We start from the raw sequence: 16,020 nt of genomic DNA, 5'->3' as shown, positions 1-16,020 counted from the left end.
GAATACTGAAATTGTATCAAAAATGAATATGTATTTTCTGAACATGTGCTAAATGCAACAAAGATGATTCCTTGTCAAATGAAATTTTTAATGTGAGTCAATGAATTGTCAACTGGAATGTAAAGGAGTGAAATAGGAATTTCGAGTTTAATAATCTCCCATCTAAAAAAAGACAATATTGTAATTTCATATCTAACCCTCCAAGAAAACACTTAATGTGCCATCTAGACATCTCCCTTAACATCCAGAATGAAAAGTTAACGTCAAAGTTATTATGAAAAGTTAACGTCAAAGTTATTTTGTTAAACGGTGCCTATTTTTTGGAGTTTATTTTGTCAAAAACAAATGTTGGAGTCTATTTTGACAAAAATAGAATTTAGAATGCCAAAATGACTAATTACTCTTAAAAAAATTAAAAAAGTAAAATGTGATATTTGTTAAAAATACATATCATTTTGGTTAATTTCAAATTTATTGTTATCATCCATATTTAATTTATAAAAAATAGATTAATACTCGAATAGTCGAATATATATAGTTATAATGCTTCCCTATACCGTTTATTTGTTATTTTATTATTTTATAAAAATTAATGTCTAAATATTTTCATAATGCATCCTCACAATGCTTGTCTCTTTAAGAAAATTGATATACTTGAAGCAACAAATATATTTATTTATTTGGTCATACTATATCACAACACTCATTCTAAAGTGTTCTGTAATGATTTTGGATAAAACCAAATTCAAACCCTAGTGCATATACTACAAGATTCAAAGATTGAACCACTCAATCAAGTCTTACTGTGTTGATTTTGATTGTTTTACAAATATTTTCAATGCCACTCACCAATATCGTCCATCATTTCTCTGCTGTGTTTTCTTCCCTACATGCTTTATCCAGCTAATAAAACAGCCCTTGATGTTCGAAGGCAAAATCCATGCAACAACCATCCACACCATAACTCAAACATTACACAAAATGCGTTGCTCTCCTCGGTTAAAATGTTCAATATGCACAAACAATCTTTTGTGTTAAATTTTTTCCACCAGTACAAACCAAACAAGTAGTTCAACTTTTGGCGGAACTAATCCTCTCCACGCTTCCGATGTGAAGCTATAATGTAACCCCTCTAGCATCTCTAATTCATATGCCTTAATCACCTTCTCTCTAATTTGATCATTCATAGAAGAGGGGTCTAAATTATTACCAAGAACACTCTATCCTCTTCCAAATTCTCTACCACCACTTTAACAATAAAACTGAGTCCCTTAATAACGCATCACCAACTCCTAATAGGTTAGGTTAGGTTGGAATGGACTAAAAAACAATTATTCAACTCAAACCCACACACCTCATGTAGTTGACTAACAAATATTAAAAACTTTGAAGGATGGATACAGAAGGAATTAAGTAGAACAGTAGGGCTTATGCAGGCTACACTAATAGGCATTGGGCAACTAATTTCTATCTACCTTTTATCGATGAACTATAACTATTAATAAACGATCCAATAAAACATCATTCTCTCTTTTTCTTCTTTTCAAGTATTTTTAACATATGAAGAGTTACGAGCAACATTTGGAAGACATATCACAGCTCTTCAGTTCTGTTAACCAATGGCTGAGAAGCACATTTCTCACTCCCAATCCTTGAGACAAGAACAAAAAGGGACATGACTAAGAATAAATAACCTTTTTTTTTAAGAAAAAGAAAAAAGACAAACCAACCTAACATTAACCGCTAGAATATGTGACTGTTTTTGGTTGTTTCTAGTAAACAAAAACATGTATAGTGTGACACGCTGCCACAGTTCTTTCTACTCCAACTACCTATGGCTATGTGTAAGGATTTAAAAGCGGAAATCTCCATTTTGCCCATGTTGATGCTAATGGGTTGATTCCTCACCAAACACTTCAATATTGCAAACTGGACATTTCTGAAAGAAAATAATGACATGAGAGGGAGTTAGGGAGACAACTAATTGTGCACATATTAGATGAAAATAAACCATGGACTGACCTTGTTAATGCCAAGCCATTTGGTAATGCATTCACAATGATAGACATGGCTGCATGGCAATTTCATTTGCTGGTCACCTCTTCTATATGTCATCTGACAAATGACACACCTGGGGTCGATGCAATTCGATTAATATCATATGATGAAAACAGGAAGAGCGGGAAGACTATGTATATGCCACCACAGAAATAGCATTTTGTATACTCCATATATTCTCTTTTATGAATGTATCCAGAGCTACATTGGTATAAAAATGAATCCAAAAACCACAATAACAGATAAAAGGGGAACATAACAAGTATGAAGTATCTTGCTGGATCCTAAAAACTAGAAAGCATAAGTTTCAAATTTTCAAATTCTTGACTAGTCTAGTCAAAACAAATAAATAAATAAAAGGAGAAACAGAAACCAGTAATATGTGGAAGTGCTAAAGATAAAGTTAGAGATCACAGATCAAACTTCAGGAGTTTGAATATCCTCATCCAAACAGTACAGAAGAAATCTATTTCTAGAGTTTGGATATATCTCTCTTATCATACATTTTCATTGCAATAATCAATCTGTAATTTTAAATATTCTTCATTCACATCCATATTACCCACATTTTCACCTACTCCAAAAAAAAAGGTTGAGATCCATGAAATTACCTTTTACCATAATTTTTTCGTTTGAATAAACTTCCAAATTTGTACTTGGAGGTTGGAAGTGTATCAATAAGTTCTTGCGAGAGACCTCGGCTTTGAGTTCCAACTGCCTCCCCCAAATCCAGTAGTTCCTACAATATATAGATTTTTATTTGGGTTAATGATCCCCATGATTCTTAATTCTGCTTGTATTTAACATAATAACATACCAATCAAAGGTCACCACTTACAAAAATGAAACATACCAAGTTCCAAGATATAATATGCAGAACTTAGATTGTGAAACAAAGCAGCAACCTTCTCAAAGTTGCTCTTACCAATAATGCTGACATTCTTTAATCTAGAAGGCGGTACCATCTTTCTTTCTGGTTTTCTTGGTACTAATTCAAATAGGACAAGACTGTTGACCTCTATTTGGTGAAAGCAATAAAGCATGATTTTTTAAGAGGAATCCTCCCCACAGAAACGTTAAGGGATTGGAATACTTCATTAATAGTTTCTTTATCAAGTATTATTAATATTATGAATTTAGATCTTCTAAATTTTGGATTTCACTTTAGTGTAATCTCTAAAGTGAAAATCCAAAATTTAGAGGATCCAAATCCAATATTATTATCTCAGTTGATCTTGTTTCTGTGAAGAGCATCTCTTGCTCTCCTATCTTCTTTACACTATATTAGTGATAATGTTCTTTTTCATTGATACAAATCTTACAAAACAATCTCCATTCTCTGAAATATACTCATGTAATACCCTAAATTATGTATGCTCTCAACATGAGTTAATAGAATCTGATACTTAGTAAACCACAATTAAACATGATAATCAATGGATTAAGAGGGGGAAAAATAAAGAATGCAAGCATACATCAGTATTTTTGTGTGAAACACTAAGCACATCGCACCTCGTATGTCATATTGTCAGGATCAATATCATCTTGCCATATGACCTGCAGCAATGCAACAAAAGCAACTGAAATAGAAGTTGAAAACAACATAGAAATTACAGGTTTACTTGTTAAAATTAAGCCCAAAAAAAAAAAAGAAACTCATGCATGATTAAATGACGTGGCATTTTGATTTTGACATATAAAAGGGTCGTTATGGGTAAGTTTGTACAATATGTACTTGTATGAACCAGAGTGGTGTATCAGTTTACCCTATTGTGCCTAATACAGCACTGCTGAATGCACCCTCACCGGAGCAGGAATAAAAAATAAAATGCAAGACTGATCCAAGATCTAAGTTTAAACCTTTATCATAAACAACCTAATTTTTATAATGTTGTATCACGATTTAATACTATTGCAGTATTCAAATAACATCTTTTTGCATCACGATTTGAATCAACCCCCCCCCCCCCCCCAAACAAACAAAAAAAACACGCAAGCACACACACACCCCACGCATAATAATAATAATAATAATAATAATAATAATAATAATAATAATAATAATAAAGCCAAAACAACCTTGCTTTACATATAATAGAAAGTTTCATCATAGGAGCTATAACTAACATAATTATTAGTTCTTTTTTCTTTTTAAGTACCATTGGCTAAGCTAGTCATGTTTCTCTAAACTTCATTTGTCAGAATCACTGGTCAGTTCATTCATAAAGCTAAATGATAGAGTCAATTCTTGATATAAACATCTGGTATACAGTGAAGGTTATATGGTGGGAACAAGCAAAGGTCCACATGAAAGAGATAATGTATATTAAAGGGTCTCGACATTTTTATCCAAAAATACAATACCGAATGCTCCTACTACAACTACAACTACTATTATTACTAAGCCTTGTCCCACTGGGAGGCTCGGTTACAAGAACAAATAATCTAAAAGGAAATAAAAAAAATGATCTAAAAAGAAATATACAAATGAAGCTCAAACTTGAAATTCCCTTTATTTTTGTGGATAATAAAAGTAAAACTTCAAGTTATAGGGAACTCCGCAATTGAAAGAAATTAGTCTACTCAGTGGATGACGAGAGTGATGAATAATATTTAAAGCACAATGTGTTCAACACTAGATGTTCTTATTCTCTAACTTCATTGAAGTTATGCGCAAAAAGATACCCTAACAAGTGAAGACATGGTTATTCTATAGCCAATCCTCTGTTCAATTTAAGTCCAATGTTAGGGTTGGGATTGAGTATTCATGCTTAAGAGGAAAATTATGCCATTTGAATGTCCATTTGTTGTGAAAAGCATTTTTGCGTTTGGATTTTTTTTTTCTATTTATTGTTCACAATTAATTCACTTAAACTTAAAATATGTGGCAAATTACCCCATTCCAGACTTCAACTATGCCCCTCTAACCCCAAATTTTTCAACATATGAGAAATAATATCTCCCATATTTCAAACAGGGACAAATGATAAATATCAAAACAGCAATCAACAAGTTAAGGTCCAAAATTTAGGCATTGTTAATAATAAAGCTTCTTACCTGGCTGCCATCGGACTCATGATGATTTGGACTGCCTGCAAACGGAAGTAAAATGAAATAAGATATATAGTGTCATTCTTATCATATTTTCCTAATCCATGAGAAACTAAACCTGTATCAATTCAACTAAAACAACAAAAACAAATAAGGTTTTCATTTCAAAGGTTTTGTAAAGATCTAATGTGGTGTTTGCATGGAGCTAAAAGTAATTCAAAAGGTAGATTCACTTATAATAACCACATTGAAACACTGATGTAGCACATGATATGATACATTCTTATGGTAAAACTGTAAAAGTAACTGAATATCGACTAACATTCTTCAGGGATGGTCTGCATGCTTGTGACTCCCTCTCTTATGGGTGGAGAATCTGCTGTAGCTGGCTCCTCAGTGATTGTTACTGAAGGATATTCCCACTCTGCCCTGTTGATCTCCATTCTAGGCAAATGATCATTTACCTCATAAGAACCATAATAGGATGTACTTCCTGGACCAGATAATCCAAACTTATATTGATTCATGTTCATCGACCAGTAAACGCATTCCTGGATAGTGCATATGATACAAAGTCATATTTCATGTTTGATAGGTAATGTTGAAAATACACAAAACATAAAGCAAACAGTCAATTATAAGTTTTTTTTTTTTTTTTAAAAAAAAAAGAGATAACTCTTTTCATATGTAGTTTGATACACTTACAAATGGGACAACAAATTTCAAAATAAACAAATATAAATTAATCATAGGGAGATATTTCTGTAGAACATAATTGCTTCCAAGATTCAACACAGGAGTACTTCTTGGTTAGCAACTACCTACTATAGACACTCCATTCAATGTTAAACATGTGATGTTGTCAAATCTATGTTAGGAATACACCAACAAGCATTTGTTAGGCATAATAGCATATATGTCAACTATTGAATAGAGTTTCTATGAAACTATAGAACTATCCATCCATTGCCACAGTTGAAATAATAGAGAAGTTACTATCATTGTCACACTATTTTTGAACTTGACCTTACTATTCCAATCAACTAAAAAGATATACCTACCAAGATCCTTTTCAAACATCCTTATTCAGTTACATAACTGTTAAGTGCCAGTAGGTTATTTTAATTTTTAAATAGCAGTACAATAATAATAACATTAGATACGAATTTTGATAAACTACTATTGTAGAGTGTTTTCACTATCCCCAGATCATACAACATCTTATGCACATCTTTTGAGGTAATTATTGCAGAAATCAAACACATATGATGATTTGACAATAGATAATTGAATGTCTCTATAGAAACTTCTGCACTTACAATGCATCAAAATTAAATTAAATACTAGAGGATGAAAGTTAATGCTTTCACTCCCACATCCCGGGATAAAACTCAATCCAGTAAAAATCAAATTAAAAAATAAATAATAAATAAATAATGACAAAATAAAAATTCAAATGTTCCTGCATCCAAACTCATTTTGCATTCTCAATACACAGGGCAGTATGAACCTAAAAGATTGTAGCCAAAACTACAAACATTGAACAAGTTGACATTTACAAGTACAAGCAAGAAACCTGATCAGGCATTGAGCCAGCAAAGGCATAATTGACTGGAACGTGCGACACTCCTTGGAAGAAATCCACAAAGTTGCTATCATTAACAGCATAAGGGAAGCCATTATCCATGTAATGCAACCCCATTTGTCTACCATCATTCATTTTCGCTAAGATTTTGAAAAAAATCACCACGTTCACTCTTCAACAACAACAAAAACTGCAAAAAAGAGCCACATTATTACACATAAACCAGACACCACCATAGTATAACATTACAAATAATATCATATCATAAACTATGTCAGTATTCAAACCATTAAATTCAATCTAAATATCATCTTCTAAACACACCCTTAAACAATGTAAAAACTGCATAAAAACTAATTTGGAAGCTAAAGATCAAAATAGCATCATTCATATCCCTTACTTGATCAGCCTCTTTTCATTCCAACAAACATAAATAAATAAATAGAAAACAATTAAACATAACAGGTGCAAGGTAGCAACAAATAAGAACCAAACTGGAAATTTTTGCCGTTAAACAAAAAATAATTATACAAAATTTCCTTAAAAAAAAGGCAAGTTTCATTCGTAGATTGCCTAGATGGTGATGAGATTGGAGAGAAAATAGGGAGAAATGTAATGTTGGCGTGTGTGAGTGGTGAAATTTTCTCGGGAACAAGACGGAGGAGAAGGAAAAAGTGTTCTTACCTCGTTTCACATTCGGAATTGGAAGAATGCAAAGGGTTACTGAGTTAGGTTCAGGAAGAAGAAGAAGAAATTAGGTTCCAAGAAATGAAAGATAGAGAGAGAAAAGAGGGAAAACAAAAATAGGTTTCAATTTCAATATTTTGGAATTTTCCCTTTCTCTCTCTTTATTTATATATATATTTTCTTTTATTAAGATTTTCTTTTGTGCAGGAATTCAGAGAGACACAGAAAGAAAGAAAGAGAGATGAGAGAGACTCTATAAAAACCAAAGGAAAGGAAAGGAGTAAAGGAAAGAAGAAGACGAAGAAGCAGACCACAGATTATTGGGTTCCTTTTGCTTTTTATCTTTCCTTTTTTTATTATTATTTTATTTATTTATATATCTTTTATTTTCTGCAGTTGTTGTCGTTGCACTTGCTGCTTCACTGCTCAACAGACATTAAACTTTGAAAAAGAACGGCACAAAAAGTTAGTATTAACTATTGAATTTAGGGGAAGACTAGTGTACAGATGTAAATTGAGAAAAGCGTACAGAGAATTTGTTTTTTGTGGCTGGAAGTGGACACGTGTGACGTTTAATTTATAACGGAGAAGGCTTTGAGGGTGTGAGATTTGATGTAAGCTCAGAAGGCTTACTAGTGGTGAGCCGAGTCGAAGAGGTATGGAATGAGGACTGGATTTGATGGTGGGTCATTGTGGCTGTGGGCTTTGAAAAAAACACTTGCGGGTCAATTTCCAAAAAAAATATTTCTGAGTTACGGGGGGAAAAGGAAAAAGTTGGCAGCACTAGGATCGCAACGAAAGCCCTACCCACTTTGGCCGTAGCAAACGGGGCTCTCGCGTCTCCTTCCGTGAATCTCGTTGCCGGCGTCAGTTGCGTAGGTCTGGGCGCCGTAGCACGGACGCAGCGGAGGTCTGAGGTGGTGTTGCAGCCGTGGTGTCCAGCGGGGGACGTGGGTGCGTGTGATCTGAGGCCGAGGGGTAGGACGACTTCCTTGCGCGAGGTCCCGACGCTGAAGGATGCAGTGAGCCGTACGTGCCGTCTGATGCGGAGATCCGGCCGCCGTTCCACGGAAAAGAAGGCTGTGGAAGGTCCAAGGAAACAAAACTCTGCCGCTGAAACAACGCATTTCCTGTCAGATCTCAGTTTTTATCTGAAGATTGTCACTTCTCCCCCGATTTGGGTTCTCGCGGTTGGTGGACACTGATACAGTTCAAAGTCAGGTGTGTTGTATTTTCATTCCTTTATTTGAATTTATTTGTAAATTTGTGCATAATGTGATAGGTTTTACTGCTGTGGGTTTTGTACTTTAATTGTAGCCTAAGGATATAGATGGGGCCATGTTCGCATGGAGAGAACACCGAAAAGGGAATTAGGAGTTTAAATTTTGTGATTTAGATTCGAAATGTATTAGGCTAGGGACAGATATCTGCGCCGTGGATTATCAATTTTTTATTGAAAACAAATGATAGTATAGGTTCATACATAAGTAGAATGTCTATCGTTGTGATGTGTTGATGTTAGATGAATCCGGCTCACCAATCAGGATCGGAAAATAGTTGAAGGTGTCTGATTTTCGTCTACTGGACCAATAGTCCAATAGGGGTTAGACATGGATATTGTTCCAGGCATGTGATTGGGGATTGGGAAACATCCTATGGAATCAAATGAAGCTTTGCTCCTTTCCGGAGTAAGCCGAACATCCTACTTGCTACACGATTATGACTACTCTGGCAGGGGACCTGCAGAAAGCTCCCACGCCAATGCAATTCTTTCAATTTAGGATTTTTAACTTAAATAAATTTTATAGAACCCAAATTCACTGATATCCAATGAGATCTACAACATGATAACCCTTTTCCTATTATTATATAAATCGTCCTAGTCTGTGTAGGATTAAATAAAACGTAAACCATTTCAGGCTGGAACTGGGAAGGGAAACAAAGGGTAAATGGTGCCAGGGTCCCTAGAGTTAAAAGGAGAACGTAAATCGTTCGAGGCTAACATGTTGTTGGCTTAAACCTCATTGCTCTGCCACGATTTACACACAAAGGAGACCCTACATACCCTGGCGCGATTCACGTGTTACTGACTTACTGGGTTGGGAAGATTTATGCTTGTAATGTTGTTGAGTTGATTGCATGGCAAACTTAACTACCTTAGTATGTTAGATCATATAGTGTGTTGGATCATATAGTATATGCTTAATATGCAATATAGAATAATTTTGAAAGAAGACCTTGTTCCACGGTGGGTTTAATGAGTTAGGGTATATGTAGTTTAGGGTAAGACGTAAGAAATTAGGCATCTTAGCAGCTTCGTTAACACTCTTACTATAGAGTGATGGTTGTATAATAGGGTATTTTAACTTATAATATTTTAATTTTAATATATTTATTCAAATTTTAACTTAAGATATAAAATATACTTTTTATAATTTCAATGATTGATTTTACTGAGAAGATTAAATTAAATTAAAAGAAATACTGATAAATTATAATAAAAGAGCACTAAAGTTTAATAGATAAATTTAAGTTTTTCTTTTAAAAAAATGTCAGAGGGTGTTAAAAAATGTAATTTTGCATAAGTTAAATTTATGTGGACTTGAGTAACATAAATTAAAGTTTTTACAGAATGACAAACAAAATTTATAAAAATATGTATGAACAAAATTGATTAAAAAAAATCATATCAACAATGAATACTAGAAATTTCATAGAAACTTAAATTTATGTTATTCAAAGCATTATGAATTTATTTTATTTTAAATTATATTTTTTAACACCTTTTGACATAATTTTTAAAAAAATAACCTTAAATGTATACATTAAAACTTAGTACTCTTTTTATTATAGGTTGCTAGTATGCCTTTTTTTTTAATAATTTAATCTTAATAATGAAATTATAAGTTTTTTTTTAAGTTAATATTTAACCGGATTTAATTTAAATTAAAATATTAAAAGTAAAAGTAGCCTATTATACATAAATTGTGCCAGGGTGAGAAGGGTCCATTTGTGTGTAAATCGTGGCAGCCCAATGAGGTTTAGCCCGACAACATGTTAAACCTATCAGTCCGGACGATTTACGTTTTCCTTTTAACTCTAGGGACCCTGGCACGATTTACCCTTTCTTTCCCTTACCAGATCATGCATTAATCGTTCCAGGCTGAAATGGTGTACGTTTTATTTAATCCCACACAGTCTAGGACGAATTATATAATCATAGGAAGAGGGTAATGACGTTGCATATCTCATTTCAGGGGAACCCATTAAATTTGGGTTCTACAAAATTTATTTAAGTAAGAAACCCTTCAATTTATGTCTATCATACGTCTTCACTGATGGGATTTTGGAGGTGTCCCTTTTATTTCTATTGCTGCCACCATCCCTTTATTGTTCGTAGCCCCTAAGGGAACCCGTAGCTGTTGTAGGTGCAAGCTGTTAAATGCATCAACATTTTCATTAAGATGTCCTTGGCTGTTTATAGTTAGATAGTGGTATTGTTATACGGAAGAGGTTCTGAAATTCTCTGCAGCTAATGGATTTTTCTGTCACACTGATTCATAACTCAGCAATAAATATTATTGAATTTTCCTAAATACTTTCAGAATATGAAGTCATCTAAAAACCCAAACTTGTGTGTATGTTGAAACAGAATATCCTGTGTTGTAACTTTGAGACGAGTTATGCCATTGGCAATGTTCTTAAAATTTAGCAGTCGAGAAACTATGTAACCCTTGCGGATTGGTGTTAGTAATCATTGGCTGCTGTAGTGATTAGGAGTGCAATTGCAAAGTTCATCTGTAACAGGGCTGTTATGATAGGGTTATGAACGTATTTCAGGTTGAGGTGTTGTGTTTGTAATATTTCATGGAAAATATAATAGGATTAGAACTCAACATGAGATTTCCTTGTCGTGATCGAAATAATTTTCATTCATATGTGAGAACTTGAATCTGAAGCTCCTTTTTTCGCATTTGTTACTCATGATAGAGGAAGATCTTTGAGGACATTTCTTGAAGGGAATATCTATTCGTGAGGGAAACGGATGTCCCGGGCTTATGATGTAGTTGATTTTGCATAAGACGTTAGGGTGTTGTCCGTTACAGTGGTGTGTGTTCATGGTTGTTTGGCTTTTTAGAATCTGCAGTATAATTTGTGAAGAAGTTTCATGGGCGGAGTGGTTGACTGTAACCTGTTGCACACTTTCATGTTTTCAGGCTAGAACTGTGAACCGATAAGTCCGATGGATTTCAATGGGATTTTTGGAGCTGAATTGGAAGAGTCGGATGACAACAGCTCCGATGGAGACCGTGGCTGTTATTATGCGAGTGACGAAGAAGGGGACGAGGATGAAGGTGACCCAACAGGATGCAGAGAAGATGAAAATGGTAACCTCTCAGGTGGTGCCAGTCATGCCGGGGATGATGGGAAAAGTCGTCCAGTTGTCGCAGAGGATTTTATGGGCAGAGAGTTTGTCGGGGAGGAGGATGCCTATCTTGCTTACAAGGAGTTTGCTAGAATGAGGGGTTTCGGGGTCCGCAAGGGCGATGTGGGGCGTGTCGACGGGGTTTTGGTCAGGAGAGACTTTTTCTGCCATCGACAGGGCACAAGACATGCTAAGCACTATGATCGTCCTGAGCGAGTTAGGGAGGAGAGGTTGGAGAGTCGAACCGACTGCAAGGCGAAGTTGAAGATTTTCTATGATGTGCAACGCAGTGTGTGGAAGGTCAGGAGCATCTTCGATGAGCACAACCACGAGCTTGCTCCGGCCATGTTTTCACACCTCGTACCTAGCCATCGCTCGATGAGTGATGGTGACAAAGCACAAGTTGATAGCATGAAGCAATTTGGTATACCAACTGCGAAGATAATGGCTTACATGGCTGGTCAATCTGGAGGGTATGGAATGCTGCGATTTACAAAGCGTGATTTGTATAATTATATACATGGTCAAAGGCTGGCCCGAATCAGTGATGGCGATGCTGCAGCAACGATCAGTTACTTGGAGGGCAAGGCGAATGCCGACATGACGACTGTAGCACATTACACGCGAACTGCCGATGATCGGCTGGGGAGCCTTTTCTGGGTCGACGGTGAAATGATGACCGACTATCAGTTATTTGGTGATGTTATGGCCTTTGATTCGACGTATCGGTCTAATAAGTACAAGAAACCGCTTGTAGTGTTCTCTGGGTCAAATCACCATAAACAGACAACCATTTTTGGATTTGCGCTCCTGGAGGATGAGGAAGTTCGTACTTACCGGTGGCTGCTGTTAAATCTTGTAGATGTAATGGGAGAGAACTCCGTGTGTTGTTGTCACGGATGGGGACAAAGCGATGCGCGCAGCCATCGCGGAGGTGTTCCCGGCAGCAAGGCACCGGCTGTGTGGGTGGCACTTGGAGAAAAACTGTGTTCAACGGGTTAAGGATACGGAGTTCCGAAAGGTTTTTAAGAAGGCTATGTATGCGAACTTCGAGGTGGAGGACTTCGAGGAATATTGGAAGACGGCGGTGGAGTCACTTGGCCTACAAAATAATAGTTGGGTTCAACAAACATACGAGGTTAAAGAAAGTTGGGCAACAGCATATCTCCGGGGCACTTTCTGTGCGGGATACCGAACAACCTCAAGGTGTGAGGGATTAATGCATACATAAAGGGGTTCCTGAAATCCACTGATAGCATTTTGGAGCTGGTGCACAGCTTAGATCGCGTTGTAAAGGTTTATCGAAACAACGAAGTCACGGCGCAGTTCTATTCTACGTACTACAGCCCCGTGTTAACAACCGGGCTTGACTCTATCGAGCTTTTTGCATCGAAGCTGTACACTCGAGCAGTTTTTAGAGAGGTCAAGAAACAAATCAGGGGTGTTGCAACCTTGCTGTTTCGTGGGAGAGACAGCATCAGCACCACGGTTGTCTACAAGTTTTCAAGGATGGGCGCGCCTGGTAGGATTCACAAGGTTTTATTCGACCCAGATGACAAGAAAATTCAGTGCGACTGTTCGATGTGGAATAGTGAGGGTATTCCATGTAGTCACATATTCTGCCTGATGAAGTACGAGGGTTTGGAACAAATACCGGACAGCCTTATTGTGAGAAGATGGTGCAAGGATGCAAAGGATTCCAGACGGATGCCGGTGACAATGAGACCTGGAGATGAAGGTCGCATGCTTAGGTATGCCGCACTTTCTTCGGCCACAAGCTTGGTCGCAACACTTGGTTCGGATGAGCGTGAAGACTTCGAATTCGCTAAGGAGAGCATCGCGAGTCTAATAGATAAGCTACGTCACAGAGTTTATGAAAGGGCAGGTGGTCAGCCAGGTATGTCGGGGTGGAAAGCGATGAAGGACCCGGTTGTGGCAAGAACAAAAGGTGCCCCTAAGAGGAAGAAGGAGTTCGACCAATGTAGTCAACCCGACGTGCGAGGGAAGAGGCGTTGCTGCACCAAATGTGGCACACCCGGGCATACCAAGAGGACATGCAGCGGGTACTGTGCACGAGGGGTGTCCGGGATTGGTAATGGGGTCTCCCCCACGGATGGCAACGGTTCGCATGACGGCCCTGCAGCCGCTTCAGCGTCTCTTCCGACCGAGCTCGGTCATGCGTATGAGGTAATATAAGGAAACATCATTAGGCCCAAATGAATGTGTTGCTTCTCAGGTTTCACCTCTGTGTGAAATTGTGGAATTAGTTTCCTGGATCAGATCACACCGCAAACCTTAGTGTTGTTTTACACTGAAATATTTAGGTAGATGCCTTATTTTTGAGTATATTGCATGTTATTCCCTGAGTTAAAGGACCATCTGTGATGTTATTTGTGGGTAGGAATTGCCTTATTTTTTAGTATATTGCATGTCATTTGAGTAATATGTATCCTGATTGGAACGGTGGTATATCTTGAGATAAGTAAAGAAATTAAGGTAGAAATGTTAACTCGTTCTAAGTGAACATGAAAATGGGAGATTTTGCTGTATCCTACTTGTTGAACTTAATTACATGTATTATTTTTGGGCCTAGCGGATTATATTTTTCACAGAATCTAAAATAGCATACATGCTTGCAGGATCAAACCTCGGGTCACGGCGAAGCTGGTCTGAATAACGTGTCTACCTCAGCGGCAAATACATCCTCCATGGTGAGTCGGAGAGGTAGTCCATGTTGGCGTCCTCCGTTTTCTGGCGGGGGAAGTGGGGGGAACTTCTTCCTTGGGGGCCAACACATCCACCAATTCTATGCATCCCAACCTTGCTCCGGGCACCAAAGCGATCCGCCGCCGCACGCCGGGCACGGGAGTATGTCAACTCCGATGAGGGCTATGAATGAGGACTTGTTTGAACGGTGGCTGCTCCAGGTACGGGGTTCTCCTGAGATGTACTCCAATATTTTGTCTTTGGATGTATTAGCAGCTCGGACCTGTCCACTAAACCATGTGCCTTTTCATGTTGAACAGAATGTGATGGGTCGTCGCTCGTCGAGCAATATGCAGGGGGGATTTCCCACGCGTGGAACTTGATGTTAAGCTGGGGGATAACACATACCGAATACTTTGTGTCTTGCAAAAAGTTATTATTTTCGGTAAGGTCTGTCTTGCTAAGTGGAAGCTGCAGATTTCACTAGTGTGTGCTCTGTTTTTCTGATTTATTGTAACTACATTTCTAGTGTCTTGCTGGTGACAAATTGAAGCATTATTTGAGGTTTTAGTTGGGTTTGTTTAATTTTGTCTCCGGAATAGCTTGGCCTATACTCAGTTTCTCACTATGTTCGTAGCTCCCATTGTCTGCATAATTATGGCCAGATGATGTTATTTGCTTCGTTGATGAAGATGGAGAATCTGCTTTCTTAGTAGAAGGACTGGCTGCTGAAGGCTTTGTCTGAGTTCCTGTAGGCTTTGAAGTTGAACTTGTTTGAGTAAATTTAGGCTCTGAACTTGAATGAATTTCTTGGTGTTGCTATTTGGAATATCTTAGCTGTAGGTTGCATAGATGTCTTTTTTTTTTGGTAAAATGCATCGATGTCCTTTTTGTGCTGACATTATTGGGTATTAATGTTTGGGCTTCCATGGAACAAATCCATTTAGCATGTACTGTTGCAAACGGGCCATGAGCAAACGCTAGGTCGGATGGGCCACGTATAAGGTTCATTTTATTTTGGGGCTTTTTTGGCGGGTCCCATAATGTCAAAGCAAGGGTCCGAGGATGCGATCTCAGAATAAGGAATGCTCGTCACAACCCCTGGGCTAACTTCGTTGTTAGCATTGTTTGTGCAAAATAAAATATCTGTAAAAACCTTGCACCCATTAAGTAACTCGTATTTAATTTATTTTTTTTTGGTGTGAATCCAGCCATGGTCCACTTCAGTATACATTTCTTTAAAAAACAACTATAGAGTTACATAATTTTTCTTTCCGTAAGGGTATGTTTGGATTTTTGCAAGAAAATGGAAGGAATAAAATAAGATAACAGTAAATGGAAGCAAAATTTGAGTTCTTTGTGTGTTGTTTTGATGAATAGAAACTAAAAGGAAAGATAATAGAGGAAGTTTTTTCTTTTGTTTAGAAGAAAAGAAAAGTGAGATGAGATAAAATCACATTAGTATAATTTTACAAAGACACCTTTATCATAAAATAAAAAACAAATG

At 37.0% G+C, this 16,020-nt stretch overlaps 3 protein-coding genes across 3 annotated transcripts; 2 read left to right on the top strand and 1 right to left on the bottom strand.

The window, feature by feature from the left end:
- Positions 1-712: 712 nt before the first annotated feature.
- On the bottom strand, positions 713-7,696 carry LOC130944796 (E3 ubiquitin-protein ligase BIG BROTHER). Its single transcript, XM_057873332.1, has 8 exons — positions 7,379-7,696; positions 6,686-6,884; positions 5,432-5,660; positions 5,116-5,150; positions 3,571-3,615; positions 2,670-2,797; positions 2,023-2,131; positions 713-1,939 (listed from the first exon to the last, which is right to left on the bottom strand). Exons 2-8 carry the CDS (start codon positions 6,827-6,829, stop codon positions 1,889-1,891), a joined length of 741 nt encoding a protein of 246 aa, XP_057729315.1. The 5' UTR covers positions 6,830-6,884; positions 7,379-7,696; the 3' UTR covers positions 713-1,888.
- Positions 7,697-7,767: 71 nt separating this feature from the next.
- On the top strand, positions 7,768-12,809 carry LOC130946049 (protein FAR1-RELATED SEQUENCE 5-like). Its single transcript, XM_057874729.1, has 2 exons — positions 7,768-8,602; positions 11,599-12,809. Exon 2 carries the CDS (start codon positions 11,625-11,627, stop codon positions 12,807-12,809), a length of 1,185 nt encoding a protein of 394 aa, XP_057730712.1. The 5' UTR covers positions 7,768-8,602; positions 11,599-11,624.
- Positions 12,810-13,025: 216 nt separating this feature from the next.
- LOC130944795 (uncharacterized) lies at positions 13,026-15,412 on the top strand. Its single transcript, XM_057873331.1, has 3 exons — positions 13,026-13,994; positions 14,447-14,734; positions 14,834-15,412. The coding sequence occupies exons 1-3, from the start codon at positions 13,317-13,319 to the stop codon at positions 14,894-14,896; spliced, it is 1,029 nt and encodes a 342-aa protein (XP_057729314.1). The 5' UTR covers positions 13,026-13,316; the 3' UTR covers positions 14,897-15,412.
- The last annotated feature ends 608 nt before the right edge of the window (positions 15,413-16,020 follow it).

The sequence above is a fragment of the Arachis stenosperma genome, chromosome 8 (genome assembly GCF_014773155.1).
Source record: "Arachis stenosperma cultivar V10309 chromosome 8, arast.V10309.gnm1.PFL2, whole genome shotgun sequence".
Taxonomy (NCBI): domain Eukaryota; kingdom Viridiplantae; phylum Streptophyta; class Magnoliopsida; order Fabales; family Fabaceae; genus Arachis; species Arachis stenosperma.
Note: the sequence above shows the minus strand (reverse complement) of the source record. Positions and strands in the feature narration are given on the sequence as shown.

Bases quoted from the DNA above. Each gene is read 5' to 3' on its own strand.
- LOC130944796 (XM_057873332.1), bottom strand. From the start codon at position 6,829: ATGAATGATGGTAGACAAATGGGGTTGCATTACATGGATAATGGCTTC. The intron at 5,661-6,685 runs GTTTCTTGCTTG...TGCACTATCCAG, and splicing joins CTGGCTCAATGCCTGATCAG to GAATGCGTTTACTGGTCGAT. The intron at 3,616-5,115 runs GTAAGAAGCTTT...GCATTGCTGCAG, and splicing joins ATGAGTCCGATGGCAGCCAG to GTCATATGGCAAGATGATAT.
- LOC130946049 (XM_057874729.1), top strand. From the start codon at position 11,625: ATGGATTTCAATGGGATTTTTGGAGCTGAATTGGAAGAGTCGGATGAC.
- LOC130944795 (XM_057873331.1), top strand. From the start codon at position 13,317: ATGGGCGCGCCTGGTAGGATTCACAAGGTTTTATTCGACCCAGATGAC. The intron at 13,995-14,446 runs GTAATATAAGGA...ACATGCTTGCAG, and splicing joins AGCTCGGTCATGCGTATGAG to GATCAAACCTCGGGTCACGG. The intron at 14,735-14,833 runs GTACGGGGTTCT...CATGTTGAACAG, and splicing joins TTGAACGGTGGCTGCTCCAG to AATGTGATGGGTCGTCGCTC.